This window comes from Chanos chanos, chromosome 2 (genome assembly GCF_902362185.1).
Source record: "Chanos chanos chromosome 2, fChaCha1.1, whole genome shotgun sequence".
Lineage (NCBI taxonomy): Eukaryota > Metazoa > Chordata > Actinopteri > Gonorynchiformes > Chanidae > Chanos > Chanos chanos.
This window is the reverse complement of record NC_044496.1, coordinates 13,924,156-13,944,066: the sequence shown is the minus strand read 5'-3', so window position 1 is coordinate 13,944,066 and position 19,911 is coordinate 13,924,156. Positions and strand designations below refer to the sequence as shown.

Below are 19,911 nucleotides of genomic sequence, written 5' to 3'. Positions count from 1 at the left end.
GTAATCCAATTCTATGACTTCTAATAGATACCGTTTGTTTTTGCTGAAGGGTTATGCCATGGCCCCCAACATGCCATTGAAGTTGATGAAATCATTGCCATTAATTAAGTGTGAACAGTTACCTGGACAATGTCACTGGCTCAATTCATCTTGACTTGCTATGAAATGAATAAGGAAGTGAATAATTGTTTTGTTTTAGAACAAATGATGAATGGTTCATTTTTGAGGAATATTTAAGTTTAGACATGCTACGTGTTGTTGAGAATATAATGAAAAAGAAAAATCATATTATTTCATTAATCTGACAGACTAAACGCTGCCATTAGAACTTGAAATGGATTCAAGATTCAGCCTACTATAGTATAAACAACTGGATTCACATGAATTACGATAAGCCTTTTGGAATTTATTTGAAAAGTCATAGTCACATACAGTATGTGACATATTGGTCATATAAGGCTCCAGTGAGAGCAGATAATAGGCTTGATTCAGAGACATGACCGGAGATACCTGCTTTGCCACTGTAGTGATGAATAAGATTTTGGATTAGATTTTATCTGAGATGGCCATCTGACCCTGACAAAACAAGCAAGTTTTGTGGTCTGTATAATACACCACACATACAGCCACACACTTAAACACTCATAAGTAAAGATATACCTCCTGGCAAGCACATGCACACACAGGCACACACACTCAGAGATGCAAATTCAAAAACTAAAAACTGCATCTAAGCAGTGCTGTGCAAAAGCAAAACTGGGTTAGCAGGATGAGCTGCTGCTGATGTGTGTGTGTGTGTGTGTGTGTGTGTGTGTGTGTGTGTGTGTGTGCTTGTATGAGTATGTGTGCCAGGCAGAGGAATCACAGTCCAGCGTAACCACGGCAACAACTCAGGGTGCTGATGTCAGAGGAGAATCAAGACAGTGTGGTTAAGAGCAGAGCTGCTGTTTACAGCTCTCTCTCTCTCTCTCTCTCTCTCTCTCTCTCTCTCTCTCTCTCTCCCTCTGTGTGTGTGTGTGTGTGTGTGTGTGTGCATGCCACACTATCAAAATGTGATATTTTGGCAAATCATATTAAAATCCATGCATTACATGGAGGGATTAGATTTTTTTTTTACATTAACATTGTAAACATTGCTTAGAGAGCTGAAGTAAACTGTGATGGACTGAAACCACACTATATTTTAGGTATGAGAATAAACACCTCCTTAAAACCACATCCACTACAGAGATCCTCAGATAACACACTCTGATGTCAAGAGTTTGCCCCCTTCCCCAAGGTCAGTGACTAACTGTAATATATCATGTGAGGGCCTCAGATGCAGCTGCGGTCATGTCTCCAGCATAATGTTTCCCATGATGCTCTGCTTTCCTCCCTCTCTCTCTCTCTCTCTCTCTCTCTCTCTCTGTCTCTCACCTAAACTTTAGTGACTTCCTTCAGTCTAATGACTGCAGATGAGCCGAAAAATTTGTTCTCAGTAGACACCCAGGCCCTTTTTATGCAGCTGGATGGGAAACTGAGCACAAATGAAAGACAAACTAAGGCCACACTGGACCCATTAGAGTGTGATTAGTTGTGGGATTTTGGACCTGATAGCACTTAGAGCTTACACAGCCAGGATATGGAACACAAGATAATATAGTCTTCCAAGATTATACCAAGATTATATAACTTCTGCTCTCAGTAAAGCACTTTTATCCTAGAGGTATTTTCAGGAATTCTAAAATAGTAAAATAAACAATTCCAAAAATTCACCTCTGTTTCTTTTTCAAATTTCTCTCATAATATGTACTGTAATTGTCCTGTTTTTGTCTGAAACACACACACACACACAAAGACCTATATATAAAAACAGAGAAAGAGAGAGAAAGAGAGAGAGAAACTGTGACAACAGGGTTAAGATGAGCATTTGTCTGTGTGGTCTCCTCTGGTCTCTGAATGCTGTACTGCTTATCTTCCATTTGTAGTGTCACTTTTTCACTGAGTTAAATAGATAAACATTCCTTCATTCACCCCATAAGCTCTAAGAAACACTCTCCATCTGTGCACACACTGTCCTGTGAATATTACCTTTGTACTGTACATGACTCTGAAGAAATGTGAATCCTACTGTTCTGTGTAGTGCTATGCTATGCTGTGAGAGTGGATGTGAAATGCGTGTTATAGTGGCTCCCTGGTTACTGCCCAAATGCTGCAGCGTTCTGAGTCACATCCTCTGCTCTGTGTGAGCGCGAGCTGTGAAAGGTTTCAGCACACTCAGAGCGTGTTTAACACCACAGCTGTCTCTCTTCTGATACAACGTACAGACACTAAAGACAGCAAACTGCACATTCTGCACAATAGGATTTCATCTGTCAAACAGCATCTGAAAAGCTTCATAGATTTCATCTGGTTATTCTGATGATGTATCTGACTGCCTTGTTTCTAGGTATACTAAATGTGATGGTAACGTAGTGAATTATTTATTCATATGCTGAATTATTTAGCCTATTACTGAGAAGTCCTCATGAATATAGAAATGTGACCACATTTGCTCCTATCAAAAGACCAGGTTGCTGTAGTGGTTTTGATTATTATATACACATATAAGTAGTTTAAGAAGTTTCAGTAACACTTATCGTAATATTCAAATTTGCGTTTGTTTGTGTGTGTGTGTGTGTGTGTGTGTGTGTGTGTGTGTGTGTGTGTGTGCGTGTGTTCTTCTGCAGGTCAACCAGGATAATGTGGTTAAGGTTGGCCACAGGCAGGTAGTCAACATGATCCGGCAGGGAGGAAACCGTCTGGTCATAAAAGTGGTGACAGTCAGTAGGAATCTCGATCCCGATGACACGACGCGAAAAAAAGGTACGGAGCACCCCACTATAGCCCAGACAGTTCTGCCTACTAGAGGACTGGAGTTGGATGTCTGTAGCCATGACAACTGATCGATCAGGACAAACCTCAGCCTTGCGCTCAGAAATCTCTCAGTTAGCATTGCTGGTCATGGTGCTCAGGGACGTGTAAGCATGCTGTCAGCATGACTCTGTGTGCCTGTTCTCTAACTGTACATGAGTCATTTCAGAATAGATTTCAGATACTGAGATGAGATGCAGCCCTTTCAAATAAACGTCCATACCTCGGACTGTTCAGAGAACAGCTGGAGAATAATTCTCTGTGTGGATGCTGTTTGTTTTGATTGTAAACCGCAAAAAAAACAAATGCTGGATTTTGGAATGCTTTAGAGCTGCAATTTAGCACTGTTACTTTGCACAATCTGGGGTACAGCTTGATGTGATGTGGTTTATAATGAGAAATGTTACGAGCCTCAGTATTTCTAAAGGATAGCCAAAGTTGTAGCTTTATGCTTAGTGTCAGGAACAGTGCTCAACTTCAATGCAGGCAGCATTCACCAGAGGAAGACAGGGCACACCAGTGCCAGGTATGCCACTGAGGAAGTCCCGCTGGCTGAAAGTTTGGCACATTCAGAGCACAGACTACTACTAAGGAGTGGGCATCTGGCACTTCAGATGGGCTCTCCAATGAGTGTTGGCAAGCTATAATGCCCAGCCTGCTGGCATGGTCAAGGAGGGGGCAGAGATAAGATGTTGGCTTCATCCCGATGTCAGGCAGTGTTTTCAGAAATAGAAAATGTGTGTCACACAAACATGTACGCACACACAGTCCCACACACACACACACACAGACATGCTATAGTTTAACATGTAATCTCTCTTTCTCTCTCTCTCTCTCTCTCTCTCTCTCTCTTGTTCCTTCTTTCCTTCTTTCCTTCTTTCTTTCTTACTCTCTTATATCTTTTCTAGCACCCCCTCCTCCAAAGAGAGCTCCTACGACAGCACTGTCTATGCGCTCTAAATCCATGACATCAGAGTTGGAGGAGATGGGTAAGAGAGAAACTTTGTGAGCTCACTGACTTGCATGCCTCTGTTGTAGCACAGCACTTTCCAAACACTAACTCCCTACTAATATAGTGTGCCTCTTATTTGTTTTTCACTTATTTTACTTATTTAAAATTTGTTCTTTCCAGTGGATAAAGGTAAGCAGCGGTGCTGTGCTTCTCTCACTTTAAAACCGCATCTTTGTTTCAGACTGTATGTAGACATCACACACTGACCTGAGCCCCATTTACCTCATTGGCTGTTTGTTTGATGCTGCTGGTGTGTCTTCAGTTTGTTTTGATTTCATGGCTGGCCATGTGCATGGCCTTGGCAGTGAATCAGAAGGCCTTTGCAATATGTAGCCATTAGAACACGCTGCCTTAGTTTCACAAACAAGCATGATTTACTGGGTCATTTACCATTTGCTGGATGACATAGTTTTTCCCCAACTTTTGTCTCTCCTATTTTAATTGATATCTTGGCTTTCTTTTTTCTTTCATTTAGGGTTCTTATGATTCTGATTCTAAGGATAAGGATCTAAGGATCCTTTGATTATGCTTCACTGGGCAAGTGCTGTGGTAGCTAGTGTTTGTATTGCTTTAACCTGTTTTGAGAGTATTGTGCACCTGTGAATGATTATTTTATGGGTTTAGGTGTCAACAGGTAGTCAATGCAAATTCTCAAAATAAAGAGGGAGTCAACAGAAGCAAGCAAAGGAATCTGCAGAAGAACACTGGAGAGCTGTTACGCCTGTGTCAAATCCGTGTGCGGGTGTACGTGTGCACATGCGCATGTGTACTTTAGTGCTCATACATGCTTGGCATCAGATAGAATTGAATTTTTTTTTTTGAGCATCTCCACACTGCACTGATATGTGCAATATTTGATGAAGAGTGGCAGCTAGCATACAGTCTGCACTGAAACAGAGAACCTCACTCTGTAACGTTAGTGTCATGCAGACCAGAGCGGCTTAGACCAGACAGAAAGGAAGTCAGCAGCAGTGAGGACAAGCATCAGTGCTTAAAGCAATAGCTGTAAAATTGCTAAACAAGACCAGTACATTCAAGCTGTTTAACTACTGCTTTTTTTTTTACATTTATTTTCAAAAAAGCTAATTACACATTTGCAGTACCTTTATGTTTTATTTCTTTTTTCTCCTTCACAAGCATGTTTGCATCCATAGACATCTTGTATTGCAACAAGCACTAAAAATGCAAAAGCGTATACTTTTTCCCATAATCTCAGACTGAGTTGTTGATGCATCTGCTTTCATCTGAATGCTCTTTTCTTGTTAAGGGTTTGAATGTGTTTGACTTTTGCCGGTTAAGCTGGAGGAACGAGGCTAATTACTAGCAGCTCTGTATGCATGCTAGTGAACAAGGCACTAGACAAGGAGTATTGGCAAGAGTCTGATATGCTAAGGCTTTCTCACATTGGATCCATTGTTTTATGTAGTTCAGCAAATTCTTGATAGTGCATGAAATATGCATATTATGTGGTCATCTCAATCCCAGCCAATTTGTGTTATACCAACTTGTACATTGCTCAGATGTTTTATTTGTTTTCCATAACTGTGATAAGTATGAGAGTTGGCTGTACATTTCTCATACTTGAACCTAAATTTGCACTACATGGAGTGTGATTACTGAGAGAGAGAAAGAGAGAGAGAGGGAGAGAGAGAGAGAGAGAGAGAGAGAGAGTGAGTATCTTTTTGCTCTTGACAAATCCAGCGTGATCTTTGCTCTTTTCTCAGCCACCTTGAGGAAAAAGAAAGGTGGTAAGTTAATCAATACGGTCAAATGTAGATCGAGTCAATTTAAATGTCACTAACTTTGTCATACATGTTAAAATGTGCTGTAATTTGTAACTTATGATCTCACCTAATTTTAAATACAATTGAGGATGCATGATCATTTATAAATTCAATCAAAATCCTGCACTGTTCTGCATGCAACCTTGACAGAATATTACAGTGTAACATAGTCAGAGAGCATGCTGCCGTGTGTTTTTGTGCACCACACTGACTAGACAGGGTCTGTAGTTTGTGCAGATTGTGCATACTCTTCAAGTATTTCTTCTCTGTCATTTTGTAGTAAAGATATTGAGTAGTTTTGCAGTAAAGATAAAAGATCACATACTAGCTTCATACTTTTTATGGCGTTGACAACCTTTGCCACCCAAGATGATGACAGATTTTCTGTTACACATTTTCCTTTTTTGTTATTATGATTTTGGGGAGCTCCCAGATTGCCTCTAACCCTCCGACGTTTCTGGATGAAGTATCAAAAATAAAGTGATAAATAAGCTTAGTTCAATTCATCTGCCTAGTTTTCTAATACGGATTTCGTGAATTAGGACTTATATATCAGCCCTCCACATCACTTTGTGTTAGTTTGGCATAGTGTGTGTGTGTCTTCGTGTATATTTATGTGTTTTTCTGTGTTTGTTCAACTTCGAGAGTTGAGGTTACGTGTTAGACAGGCTTATATTCTTTGGATGTATTGCCACTTTACATTTAAAGCCAAACTTTGGAAAAACACCGTACTGTGACTGTCACATAATTGTCTTTGCAACACTGTTTTAATAATCAGAAAAGACTGAGTGAGTAACAGACATATTTGTGTGTATGTGGTTTAGGCTTTTTGTCTGTTTGTGTGTGTGTGTGTGTGTGTGTGTGTGTGTGTGTTTGTGTGTGATATAGTATCTTGTGGCACCATGTGGACTGTGAGGATTTAAATGTCTGACAAGGACCTTATGAGGACTTTTACTGGTCCCTATTTGGCAACATGTTTTCAGGAAATTATTGCTGCTATTGTTAAAACAAATAGCGCCAAAATATTTGGTTATAATTTGGAAACCAATTATAAATGGAAGTTAGTGGAAGACCCACTTAGGCATGTGGACAAACCTTTGTGTCTTTGTCTGTATATGTACATTTTGGTAAGACCAGTCATGCTCTGAATCTCCTTCTCTCCCCATCTTTGTGTAGATGCTCAGTCTTCTAATTTTGAGGGTCTCAAGAAGAGGATTGTTTTTCAAGTCACACTAAGTAATAATCCATATGCATGGAGACTTTCCAGAAAATAGACAAAAGAAATCAACAACAAAGTGCTAGCATGTGGCTCAGTGGCAGTGGCTAAGAATAAAACCAAATTACTCCATACTTAAAGAGCTTGCACGGCTTTGGGGGCTGACCACATTCTTTTATTTGTGTTTTATTATGTTTCAATTTATTTCTCTGTTCTTCTTTTTCTTTTCTTTTTCTTTTTCATTTATTTGTTTATTTCCTTATTTAATTTCAATTCTCTCATGTTCTGTTTTTCAATCTCATCATCTTTTATTTTTCAAGAAGTATTATAAGTGAACCGCTTCTGGTCTAAGGGAGATTTAGATTTCTGAAGGTTATTCCCACCCCTTCTTATGTCTTTTAAGCAAGCACTTTGCCATCTCTTGCAGATAAAGTGGACGAGGTTACGCCATCCCAGAAAGCCACGCGGGACAACACCTCTGTAGACATGAGGGTGGCCACCATCAAACCGCGCCCTTCCAGCCGCTGCCTGGCTACACCAACAGACCTTAACGTGAGAGACTGCTCCCCACTTCCCACTTTGTCCTAATCTTCTGACTAAGCCAAATCCAAGACATGCCTGTGATGTTCCCATGAAAACAAACCGTAGCGAGAGTGTGTAATAGATTTTTATTTCAAAATTTGACATTAATTAACACAGTACGTAAGACTGGTGCTCCCCACTACACTGAAAGAGGATGATGTACATTTGCTTTGATGTGTTGGATGATGATTTAGCCAATTTGTATGTCTGTATTTGTGTGTCTCTAAAAACTCATGTCTTCTCCTTGTAGTCCATGTTTGAGCGGCAGGGTGTAGCTGTTGTGCCACCCACTGTACCTGGCAGCCCCAGAAGGCCATACCTGGGTGTGCCCAAAGGCACCATGAGGAGACAAAAGTCCATTGGTAAGAAACACAACACCAAGTTTCCTCAAATCTGGTCTTGGAGGTCTGGAACCCTGACTATAATTCAAATAGTGTAACTCTGTTTCCCAGGTGAAAATCAGCTTATAACGTAAAGGCAAAAAACACTCAGACTTACAGGGCATGATACGAAAAACATCTGTCTGTCTTGATTGTGTCTTTGCATCCTGTTGCTTTCAGGTGTTTGTCATGCAAGTCAAAGTTTGTTTCTTAAAAGCGCTCAAAATTGAAATTGAACATTTTGGTAGACCTCTCACATTTAACCAGAGGAAGGAATATGCTATGAAATCCTGCTCTGTTTTTTGTCAGACTGTCTCCGCTCAGACTCCACCGCACACTCGGTCTCTTTAAACTCAGTCTAACACTCTGCCCCACAGTGCACATAGAGCGCTTGGTTTCCGCAGTTATTTCCAGTTCTTTTTAACCTGTTGATTTATGATTATATTTTACGTGATTGCTGTTTCCTGGGTCAGCTGTGTTTTAACTATGTTACCAGTGCAATCTTGCTACTTTAACCAAGTTCATTAAGTTCCATTATCGCTGAATTAGAGAGATCTGCTTGCCATTCTAAATTCTTTTACTGGGCCATTAGAAGTAATTACGCATATGAAAAAAGACATGATCAGTGAGTGCATTTTAATGCATGGTAATTTTATTCATGGCCCTTCAGATTCTCTTCGCCTTTCAGACCCTCTGGCCTGAGGCAGGGAGGCACGGGATTAATGTTCCTTGCACTGACTGTCAAACTCCTCGATCAAATCCTGAGCCAAAGGGAGCAAGTACAAGCCTTGTCACTTTGGTTCTCTTGTTTGGCTGCTCAGTTACTACCAAGAGATGAACACCTTACTACGAGATAGAGAGAGAGAGAGAGAGAGAGAGAGAGCTTAAATAGAGTACTGCAATTCTGCATTTGTCATTTCATTTTAATACACAAAAATAAGTGGTAATTGTTCTAATTGGCGGGGGTTATCCATATCTGCAGTCAATATCAGGAGCTATTAAATAACACAATTGTTATTTCTATAGATGCAAATGGGACAGATATAATTCTTTGTTTGAGTGCTAAGCTAAAGCATTACTTATTTAGGATCATTAAAATTACGTCCAGAGTATCGTTACCTTGAAAATAAATGGCTCCTGTGCGAGCTAGGTTTGATGGATTACTCTGAATGCAGATAAACGGAGAATAATTCAAAAACTCAGTAAATGGCTTCCTTAGAGATATAGTTTTGAACAAACTATTGTAAAGGTTTTAAAGAGTGGAAAGATTAAAAATGCATAAAATAAAGATAGATAAAATGTTATAGATAGAAAAGTCCAACTCTCCTGGAGGACTCTTTCAAGTATTTTTATGTGGAAAAAACTGAACAGTGTGTGTGTATATTTTTTCTTCAGGAATCACAGAGGAAGAGAAACAGTTCCTGACCCCGCCATTGCTGAAGTTCACTCGTAGTCTCTCCATGCCAGACACATCTGAAGACATCCCTCCACCCCCTGGCATCTCACCTCCATCTCCACCTTATGCACCTAATGCCTCTATGGCAAGGGGCTATGGTACCACCCAGCCTGGGTTCACACAGAACTCTGCCACCAAAGGCCACCCCATTCGGACTGACGTCAGTGTAGGTACCATGCGCAGAGACCGGGGCGGGTACCACAGACAGAGCTCTGAACAGTATGAGCCTCAGAATCCCCCAGCCCAACAGGATATACGCTCACGCAGTAGAGCCCCAGTACCAGAGAACCCATATTCAGAAGTAGGAAACAAAACAGTGTACATCCCTGCCAAGCCAGCACGAAGGAAGGGCATGCTGGTGAAACAGCCAAATGTAGAGGACAGCCCAGAGAAGACTTGCTCCATCCCCATCCCCACCATCATTGTCAAAGAACCGTCTACCAGTAGTAGTGGCAAGAGCAGCCAGGGAAGCAGCATGGAAATTGAGACCACTACACCGGATCATCCAGGCCAACTAAGGCCAGAGGATGGGCTAAATGTCAGCAACCCTTTTGCGGCAGCTATTGCTGGGGCAGTGCGCGACCGTGAGAAGCGGTTGGAAGCACGCAGGAACTCCCCAGCTTTTCTGTCCACCGACCTAGGCGACGAGGACTCCCCCACCCCAGCCCCCCGTTTGCGTCAATCCAAATCCATTGATGAGGGCATGTTTAACAATGATGATAATCTACGAAAACTCATGGCTCCCCCTGCATCACTGCTTGGAGTGCCATCAGGTAGCGGGGGCAATGTGACAGACTTCAATAGTCCAGAGCCCACGATAGTGCGTGAGCCTCTTAGCACTCGAACTGGGAATTGCCCTAACTTAGACAGCCCAGTCAGCCTCCCTGCTGGCATAACATACAGCTCTAATGGCGGAGGTTACCTACACCCAGTGACGGGCAAGGTTCTAGACCCCAACTCACCTCTTGCTCTTGCTCTAGCCGCCCGAGATAGAGCCATGAGGGAGCAGGTGCAGCCTCCACCTCCCCCACCCAAAGGAGACCCCCACAAACCAGACCTGAACCAACCACTCTTCATTGATACCAAGCTTCGCTCAGGCATTGAGGCCAAATTTGCTGCCACAGCGACTATGGGTCGACCTGGAGGCAGGGGTGGCCTACGTCGGCAGATGACTGAATCCAAGTATGAGACAGAGGGAGCAAAAGACAGTAAACTTGCAGAGGAGAAGAAGAACATGCTGATAGACATTGTGGATACGTCACAACAGAAGTCAGCAGGGCTTCTCATGGTTCACACAGTGGATGGGTCCAAACCCAAAGAGAACAACCTACCTGAGGGTGGGAAGCAAGAGAGGTCCTCAGCACAGGACAACACCCCCACAGAGTTAAGAGATCCCAACACCAACCCCCCTGCCCCTAATCCTCAAGCCCCTGCCTCTAACTCTCAGCCCCCTGTCCCTCCCCATGCTAAGACCATCGTCACCGCCAGCTCAGTGGATGAGCCTGTTAAACTGCCTTTCCGCATACCCCCTCCTCCTCTTGCCTCAGTAGACATTGATGAGGAATTTGTGTTCTCTGAACCCTTACCACCACCTTTAGAGTTTGCCAACAGTATTGACATCCCAGAGGACCAAGTGGAAACCCTCAAACAGAGGAAGAACGGGACATCAGGGGCACTTTTGCCATCTTATCATCCCCACGCCCCACCAACGGGCAACACTGATCCCAAACGTCCATTGTGTCTTTCTAACTGCCTTCCCCCACCCAGCTATCCCCCACCACCTCCAGAGGGTTTTGAGCCAGTGACCGACTCAGGCATTGAGGAGGTGGATAGTCGGAGCAGTGGTGACCCTCACCTGGAGACCACCAGCACCATCTCCACTGTGTCCAGTATTTCTACACTGTCATCAGAGGGCAGCGAGGCTCTGGACACCTGCACAGTCTATGCAGATGGGCAGGCCTTCTTGGTGGACCGACCCCCTGTGCCGCCCAAGCCAAAAATGAAGCCCATCATTAACAAGAACAATGCACTTTACCGGGATGCTCTGATCGAGGAGAGCCTTGAGTCTTTTGGCCAGCCACCATCAGCCCCTCCCCCACCACCAGGTGGTGCTGCCTCATCAGAACTGCCGAAAACCCCCACACAGCGGAGCTCAAAACTTTGGGGAGACCCTCCTGAACTGAGGAGTCCCCCGTCATCAGTTACGGACCCTAAGGCTAATGTCATCAGTGAATTGAGCTCCATACTCCAGCAGATGAATAAGGAGCGCTCTCCCAAACAAGGGGATTCACTTGACTCCCCCACAGCATCCAGGAGCTTTGGATCAAGGTGAGGGAATAACTGTTTTCTCTATGTGGGACATGTTATTATGATGTAGTACAGCAAATTCTAATCCTAACCTATTTCTAAAGAATTTTTCTCTCTGCTTAGGTTTAAAGTAATTCCACTTACCCTCTTTTTCTTTTGTTCATTCACTGCAGTATATTAACATACAATTAAATCAATGTTGAACAGCGTTTGAAATGGGTTGAAGACTTCAGCTCATATTCAGTATACATATAATGCAGTGATGCCTCCGTAAAACTGTAAAGTATTACTTTCATCTATGAGTGAACTAACTTTGACCTCAATTTAGCCTTCAGAAAGTTACAAAGGGATTATAGTATGTAAAGTTTGTTTGGTATTAGGGGACACTCCTATATGTGCGTAGGCATTTGTTGTTTTAACTCATGACGTGGGGCTCCTGCTCGATACCTTTTCTTCCTCTGTATATTTTGGCATATTGAAGGGGACAGCTGAGGATAATGAATGATATGTGCTTTAGAATAAAACAGAACAACCCTCAGCCTGACAGGTGTCAACTTATTTTAGCCTGAAAGGTGTCAACAGTTTTACTGTTTTTATTGTAAGGAGTTACAGTAGAGATGTTCAGTCAATGATGATCAGCCAAACTGCTGAATAAACATGATCCCTGTGTCACTGTGCCGTGTACAGGCCTTTGAATATGCAGAGTCTGAAACACTTAAGATTTGCTGCAATTATGAGTGCTCATAATGGCCCAGTCTCCAGTTCCACTAATAACCAGTGTTCTGTAAACCCTTCCTAAGATAAACTGCTTTAAAGCCAGACTGGCTTATACCTTTCTTAACAGAAAGTGAATTATAATGTAAATGTGTATCCATAGCCTCAGATCAACCCTGCACCTGAAATAATTTCAGCTCATACTCTTTTAAGTCCTCGTCTCTTGCGTAACATGAGCAGGGAAAAGATGTTGAATTATTCACAGCTCACATGCATTTTGCATAAAGAAAGACATTCTTAACCATTGACGTATAAAATAGGGAAAAGAAAGATAATTTTCAACTCTTTGTTTCACATCTATCTCTCACTCTCTCACTCTCTTTCTCGCTCCTCTCTTTAAGGCGATGCTAGCAATAACCATCACCCACAGGGCCTAGATAAAATTCAGATGGATTATGGGCTATGAAGCTAAAGTGGAGCTCAAATGTTTTTATAGCCAGATCATTTGATCAGGTGAAAAATCTATGGTGAAACAGTTTCAAACTTCATATTTTAATTGATGCCCACAGTAGATTATACGTGCCTTTTGTTTAGAGGGTCTTTTTAGTCTGAAAGTAAGTCACTTAAGGGGGAAGCAGCTTAGAAAACTGAGTAGTAAGATTCTGCTGCTCCACAGTGCTGCTGAATCGCACAGATGAAATATTATAGCCAATTGTGTTCAGTAGACGAAGCCATCAGACTCAAATCACTGCAGATGTCCCTCAGTATCAAGGGTGGGAGGTTTATTACTATCATTATGATCTGCATGCTGCGAATGGTAGTAAGCCCAGTAAATGAAATCAGCCCACAATAGTTGCAGTTCAGGGCATAGGAGATGTATGTGCATAGCTGGGTAGAATGTTTACATTATGCAGATTGTGCAGTTAAAGTTTTTCAGGTTTGAACAAACTGGCAGTCTGCTCCTTAGTGGTATCCATACCTGTGTTTTGGACGACCTATGATTAAAACTGAAATGCGTAGAGGACTGTTTGTTATGACATTGCATTAAGAAGATGCGATGATTTAGATCCCTAAAAATTCACTGACCAGTTGTATTACATAATTTCTTGTTTTCTAAATTAGGTGAATTAAAGTGATTCATTGACTTTTGAGAGCGATCTTCCAGAATAGATATGAAACATGGTGTCTTGAAAATTCCTGACACCATCTTTACTCATCTGAACAAATTAGATGACTTAATCAGAAAATGACTGCAAGAGCAACAATTTGGGAGGCAGAGGATGTCCCGCTGGAGATGTGATACTCAAAGCATAAATCAGAAATCTGTGATTTACACCAAGAGCTGTAAGAGATTAGAAAGCAACACAATGACAGCTTTGATGAATTAAAGCAAAAGCTAAGTGACAAGAAGAACTGTCAAAGTTGCAGAAATCTCAGGGGGTGTCAAGAGGTAAGAATTTTCAGGCCCATAGACATGCGGAGATATCACAGCTAGTCAGCCATTAAATACTCATCTTACTCACCTGTCCCTAATAGTTCTTCAAGTGTTGTCATTTTCTTTCTACTTTCAAATAGGGCCGCAACTACTAGTTGACAAATACCACAATATTTTTGCATGTGTACCAAAAAAGCCCTATAATGCAAAAATGTGTATCAAATTTTTTGGCAGAATGCAACACACTAAGGAAGCATTGAAGACATCTATTTTCTGTCCATCATAGAAAAGAGAAAGCTTATCAGGCACGCAAAACTTTAAATGACGCTGTCAAGGGGATCAGAAGAAATCAAGACCCAGAATGTCCAAAGTGTGAATGGTTTATGGTAAACAGTCCATGTATCCATAATGTGCTGTTACCTGCTCTTAAAGAGTTAATTGTGAATTGCATAGGTTTGATCTAAGAATTATTGAAATGTGGTAAATTAGGGAAATATAGTTGAAAAATGTCATTTCAGCACATTTAAATGAGGTTCATTCTAGCAGGTTATACAGATACATAGTGTGATACTGGACAGTTGTGACGATTAACAAAGCTTTCCTTTTTTTCTCCTTTCCATGTCTCCTTTCACGCACCCCCCTGAGAACATCAGGAAAATTATTATTAAATTAGTCCATTAATCAGAAAAATGTTGATAGATGGATCAGTTGCACAAATAATCGTTAGTTTGCTGCTGTACAAATTACATTTAATTTCTGAATGTGCGAACCTCAGTAGAGCTGTTGAAGATCAATTTGAACTCCTCGTTCCATTCTCCATCCACCAAAATAAAACGACTTAGCCCCTGTGTAACTGAGGTTTGGTTGTTTCATTTTTAATCAGGTCATATTCCTCAATGCAAGGGGTCAGTGTCAGGAGACAAGAGCATCTTATACCATCTTATGGAGAATGTATTATATTATCAAAACCGAAGCACTTGCACCTGATCCTACTTGATACTCTGAATGTATACTCAACCTTCTTGGGTTGTATGGTTAATTTAACAAGAAGTGTCATTGTGCCCTTCAGAAGGGTCACAAGATGCAACCCAATGCTGTGTCTCAGAGGATGCCTTACCTAGTACCACAAATATTAATGACATTCATAAGACCTATCCTCTAAATTATTTATCCCTTATTAAAAAGACAGTACTTGAACAGATGGAAGAAGCTAACTGTTTCTCTTACTGGCCATGTCAACTACTAGAGTGAATGTGTATCTCAACCTATGCCACACCAATAGAGATGCCATAAACTTAGTGAAAATCATATTTAAATTCTAATGGAAGGGGAAATTGAGACTTTATTATGACAATGTTCTAAAGTTGCCCTGAAATGGCTCAGTGAATGTGTGAACAAAAATAGGCAAGCAAACTGGAGAGGTCTATCCCCTGTGCAACCTAAATTCTTTTAATAATCACCCTCTCTAAAGCCAGTTTTACTCACTTTGGAGATTAAAATAGGGATAAAGACTTTGGGCCCTAACATTGCCCATGCAGTTCAGGCAGCTTCTCACTGCCTATTTACTAAATTTCAGTCACTCCATACTCACTTTCACAAGTGCTTTATCTCATGCATGTATTTTAGTTTGAAACATTTGAATGGACTAGATGAATTGAGGGACGATGAATGAGATGAATGATTTACCGACCTTCCTTATACACTGGAGAATGAACTTCGGTCTCCAAGATGTAAATTTCAGTTGATGTAAAGAAAATAAATAATCCCAAAGTAAATGCATTGGAAAAGTGGTGAAATATGTAACAACTGATCAGTGTAACATCTGTTAGAAGTATGGACTGTTTCTTTTGGGAGCGTTCTGAGTATAAGATGTATGAAATACACTCAGAGTAGAATGCTAAGTATACGGAAATGTCCTATATTCTCACTGTCACCGAGAGACAGGGTCACCAGGAATATCAAAGCCAAGCTTTAATCATGTATATACACCAGTAGCAACTGCACACCATGATACCAGGATTTTCTCTTTCTTTCTTCCAAGGTTCACAGATTAGTGTGTGCTTCGCCCATGAACGAAACAGTTGCCTAGCAACACACTGATGAGAACAGCCTTGGGGCCTGGTTACAATGTCAGTCCGATTAGAGAAGGCTTGAACCAGCCAACTGCAGGGGGGGGGTGAGGGGGGCTGGGGGTAATCAACCCACATGGGAGTTCAGCATCCATCATTTCTGCTAAACGACAGCACGTGCACTACGACTTACCAAACTGGCGCCTATGCGACTAGCACAGATCATGCACTATTTGACCAAATCATCTGAATTTGATCTTTGGCCTGTCACGGGAATGGACTCCGCTGTCATTCATATAAAACATGACATCAGCACATAGGTTTACATAGAAACTTGGATAAATTAACCAACCCGATGATAGCAAAATGTTGGCATGCTTGATAACCAGGCAGGTATTATAGTTTTATTGTGCTAATTGTCAGGTATTCTAATTTTATTGTGCTAGCTGCCAGGTATTATAGTTTTACTGTGCTAATTGTCCTTCAAAAACAAATGTTGCTGCTTTTGTGGTCTAGAGTGATTTTTCAGCATTTTACTGTACATATAGTAATGTGTCTCATTCCCATTTACAATTAACTTTCATTCGACAAATACCCATCATTTCATGTGTTTGGTTGCCCTGTCTCTTTTTCTTGCTGTTGTGTGTGTGTGTGTGTGTGTGTATCCATGTTTTTCATGTCCGTGCTTGTGTCGTATTGTTTACCTTTGTCTCTCATGTTTTCCTTTCTCACTTCATCTCATTTCATCTTGTCCATCCCTGCCCTGACGGTGTGGGGAGAAGTTTGTGCTGAAGAGCTGTACAGTAAGTGTAGAGTGAGAAGCACCAAAGGCCTGAGCACCTTTGTGCTTTCAACCTTTTCCTGTGTGCTAGAGAACTTTGAGCTGCAGGAGTCTTCTCCATTTAATTGCATTGTGTGCAGTTGTGGTGTTTTTGTTTGGGGTGAACTTGATGTTGTCTGTTTACTCACTTATGTGCACACACACACACACAGACACACACACACACACAGAGTTAAATCACTCAAAACTACATCAGACAGATGTTTAATGTATTCATTATTGACTTGCACACCAGATGAGCAGCAGCGTGCATCTTTGCTTAAATCATGATTTCACATGGCCATAAGTTGAACACAATCTCCTCTGGGAGACTCTGTCCTTTAGGTGACTTCTACGAGCATGTGTTTGAATACCTGTGGCTTTGAAGTTGTAGATAAATAACAAGTTAATAGATCTGTTCCGTCCAGTGGGCCAGAGTGAAGTTGAGCACAGAGTTTTATGTTGTGGGAGCTCGTAGCATACGTAAACTTTTGAGTCTTTATAGAACTGTTGTCTCAGTGTATACCATGTAAACGTGAAATTTACCCACGAGTGTTACAGTTCACAGTATACATTCAAAAAAACAAATAAAGAAAGAAAGAAAGAAAGAAAGAGAGAAAGAAAGAAAGAAAGAAAGAAAGAAAGAAAGAAAGAAAGAAAGAAAGAAAGAAAGAAAGAAAGAAAAAGAAAGAAAGGAAGAAAAGAATGCTCAGAAAATTTTCTGAAGTTAAAAAGTGAGGGGATGCAGAGATGAGACTTAAGAAATGATTACTCACAGTTTATCTCCCCATAAGTCCACTTCTGTTTGCTGTTAAAAGAAATGCCCTTTTGTCTTTCTGAAGAGCTGCTGATGTAAATTTCTCCCTGAGGCCCACAGTATCTGTATTTATTCTTTGGTGCATCAGCTCAAAGAGTGGTGAGGCTTTATGAGTGAGAAAATGGTCTTTCAGGTGATTGAGTCCTTGGAGAGAAGGGAGCTCATATGACTGGGTACTATGGACATTGTGGGCACGGAGGTGATCTCTGCCAACATATAAATTTTACTATCTGTGAATGTGTATGTATTTATACACTCACCGTTCACTTTATTTGAAACACCTACCTTAGATCTACCCTCAGTGATGACTTTGTGATGAGGTATACCTACCTTAAATGCACCTTATATAGATGTACAATTGCCTACTATAGCCCATCTGTTGCCATACACACTTTGTCAGCCATGCTCTACCATGTTCATCAGCTCAGGTCAGTTTGTGACCACAGTACCACTGTTGACCAGATATTATTTGGGTGGTAGACTGTTTCCAACATAGCAGGGACAGTGACATGGCAGTGTCATGGTAGTGGGTGTCATGCTGGTATCAGGCACAGCAGTATTTCTAAAGTTTTTACACACGGCAGTTTCACTGCAGAGTTCAGAGTGGTCCGCCATCCAAAAATAACCAGCCAACGTCAGCCCCGTGGTCAGAAACTAACCACTGATGAAGAGCTAGAGGATGTCTAACACAAAATGTGCATGGCAATAGTAGTGCTTCCCGATAAAGTGGCTGGTGACTATAAACATATATATGTGTATACATGAACATGAACATATTTTTGTATGTACATACTCACGCAAACTGCTCACTCCAGTGCACACATTTATGTGACAAAATTGAATTGCACTGACACAGGATAGGAAGACTAAATATTATAGGCCCCGCGTGGGTCTTTCTGATCACATACAGTTAATGTAGCTGATTTTACGTGGCAGGAAAGAGAAAAGGAGAGGTAGAGACAGAGAGAAAGAGACAGAGAGAGAGAGAAAAAGCGAGCAAAAGAGAAAAGCAGAGCATCATGGGAAACCATTATGTTGGAGACGGGACCACAGTGACATCTGAGGCCCTCACATGATATATTACAGTTAGTCACTGACCTTGGGGAAATGGGGCAAACTCTTGACATCAGAGTGTGTTATCTGAGGATCTCTGTGGTGGATGTGGTTTTAAGGAGGTGTTTATTCTCATACCTAAAATATAGTGTGGTTTAGTGCATTTCTTCAGAAAAAATTGAGTATTTTAGATAGTAAGTGGATAGTAATTGAGCTTTGTTTGACACTGCAGAAGAAACAATGTTAACAGCTCCATCTAGTGGCTCCAGTGAGAAACATTACCATACATCTCAAATATTCATTAATACCGTATGTGTAGTAACCGCTAGTTGAGAGAATCAGTGTTTTCATGTTCATGAAAGATAACATGGTAGTGTAAAAAAGGCCTTAAACTAAACAACACACGTAACAAGACTGACCACATGTGCAAGACAACTTTAATGACAGGATCTGCCCATATTACCAGAGACAAATACAAACACACAAACGCATCCATACATCCACACCAGTAAAAATGGGGGCTGGGGGTAGTTGGGTTTTATCCATAGGGGTGGAGTCTTTCTTTTGCCCAGAATCCCCATCTGTTATACTATCCATGATGCCACACGCTCCAATTCTCTTCACCTCTTTCTTCAGGAAAAGAAAAATGGAGAAACAAGAGAAATCATCTAACTAATGTAAAGAGAGATGAGAGAACGTTATGAAATGCAGTCTAAGCTAGAGAAAAAAAATATCTTAGAGCTATGCAGAGGAAACAGAAACATTGTTATTTCCTCATATATACGAAGTGAGTGGATTTTGTGTGGCAATCCTGCTTTTTCTCTTTCAATCTCCGTAGACAGTAATCTTTCCAGTAAGTCTGTCAAATAATGAAGAGCAAAGCTGGGGAGAGATTAGGCAGTGTAGATCTTTGTAGAGCAAACAAGGCTAGGACATCTGCATGGTCACTCTGCCCCTGCTAGTCATCTAATTAACCACTGAATACTCTACAATGGCTCTAACTTAAAATGTATACACCATCGAATAACTCAGTCATTTGGTAGCTCGTATTTTCATCTTCATTTATGCACTCATTCTGAATTGGTATTGGAATTAGTTTATGTGAATTATATTAATTTTGAGCAGCTTACTCAAAATAAATGTGGCCTGTGAAATACCCAAGGAATTTCATAGATCATCAGTCGAGTGAAATTTTATTGGCTCTGAATTCTGCTCCCATCTTAACCATTGTTGAGTGACACCACTAAATCTCTGCTCTTCTCTCACATTATCCCGAATCGCCTGCTACACATTCTGGTCTGGATCTGAATATGACGTGCAGTTTTGTGCACTGCAAATAGAAAAAAAAAACAAGTATTATAAGTATCATATTGT

General features: G+C 41.2%; 1 protein-coding gene across 1 annotated transcript in view; it reads left to right on the top strand.

Moving 5' to 3' along the window:
* The window catches only part of LOC115830170 (SH3 and multiple ankyrin repeat domains protein 2-like), an 82,755-nt gene that overhangs the window by 62,200 nt on the left and 644 nt on the right, over positions 1–19,911 (top strand). Inside the window, exons 16-24 of the mRNA XM_030794219.1 lie at positions 2,709–2,844; positions 3,801–3,881; positions 4,025–4,033; positions 5,629–5,649; positions 7,332–7,456; positions 7,737–7,848; positions 9,238–11,650; positions 14,133–14,148; positions 17,965–17,988. Coding sequence (XP_030650079.1) covers positions 2,709–2,844; positions 3,801–3,881; positions 4,025–4,033; positions 5,629–5,649; positions 7,332–7,456; positions 7,737–7,848; positions 9,238–11,650; positions 14,133–14,148; positions 17,965–17,988 — 2,937 coding nt within the window. The remainder of the gene's footprint in view (positions 1–2,708; positions 2,845–3,800; positions 3,882–4,024; positions 4,034–5,628; positions 5,650–7,331; positions 7,457–7,736; positions 7,849–9,237; positions 11,651–14,132; positions 14,149–17,964; positions 17,989–19,911) is intronic.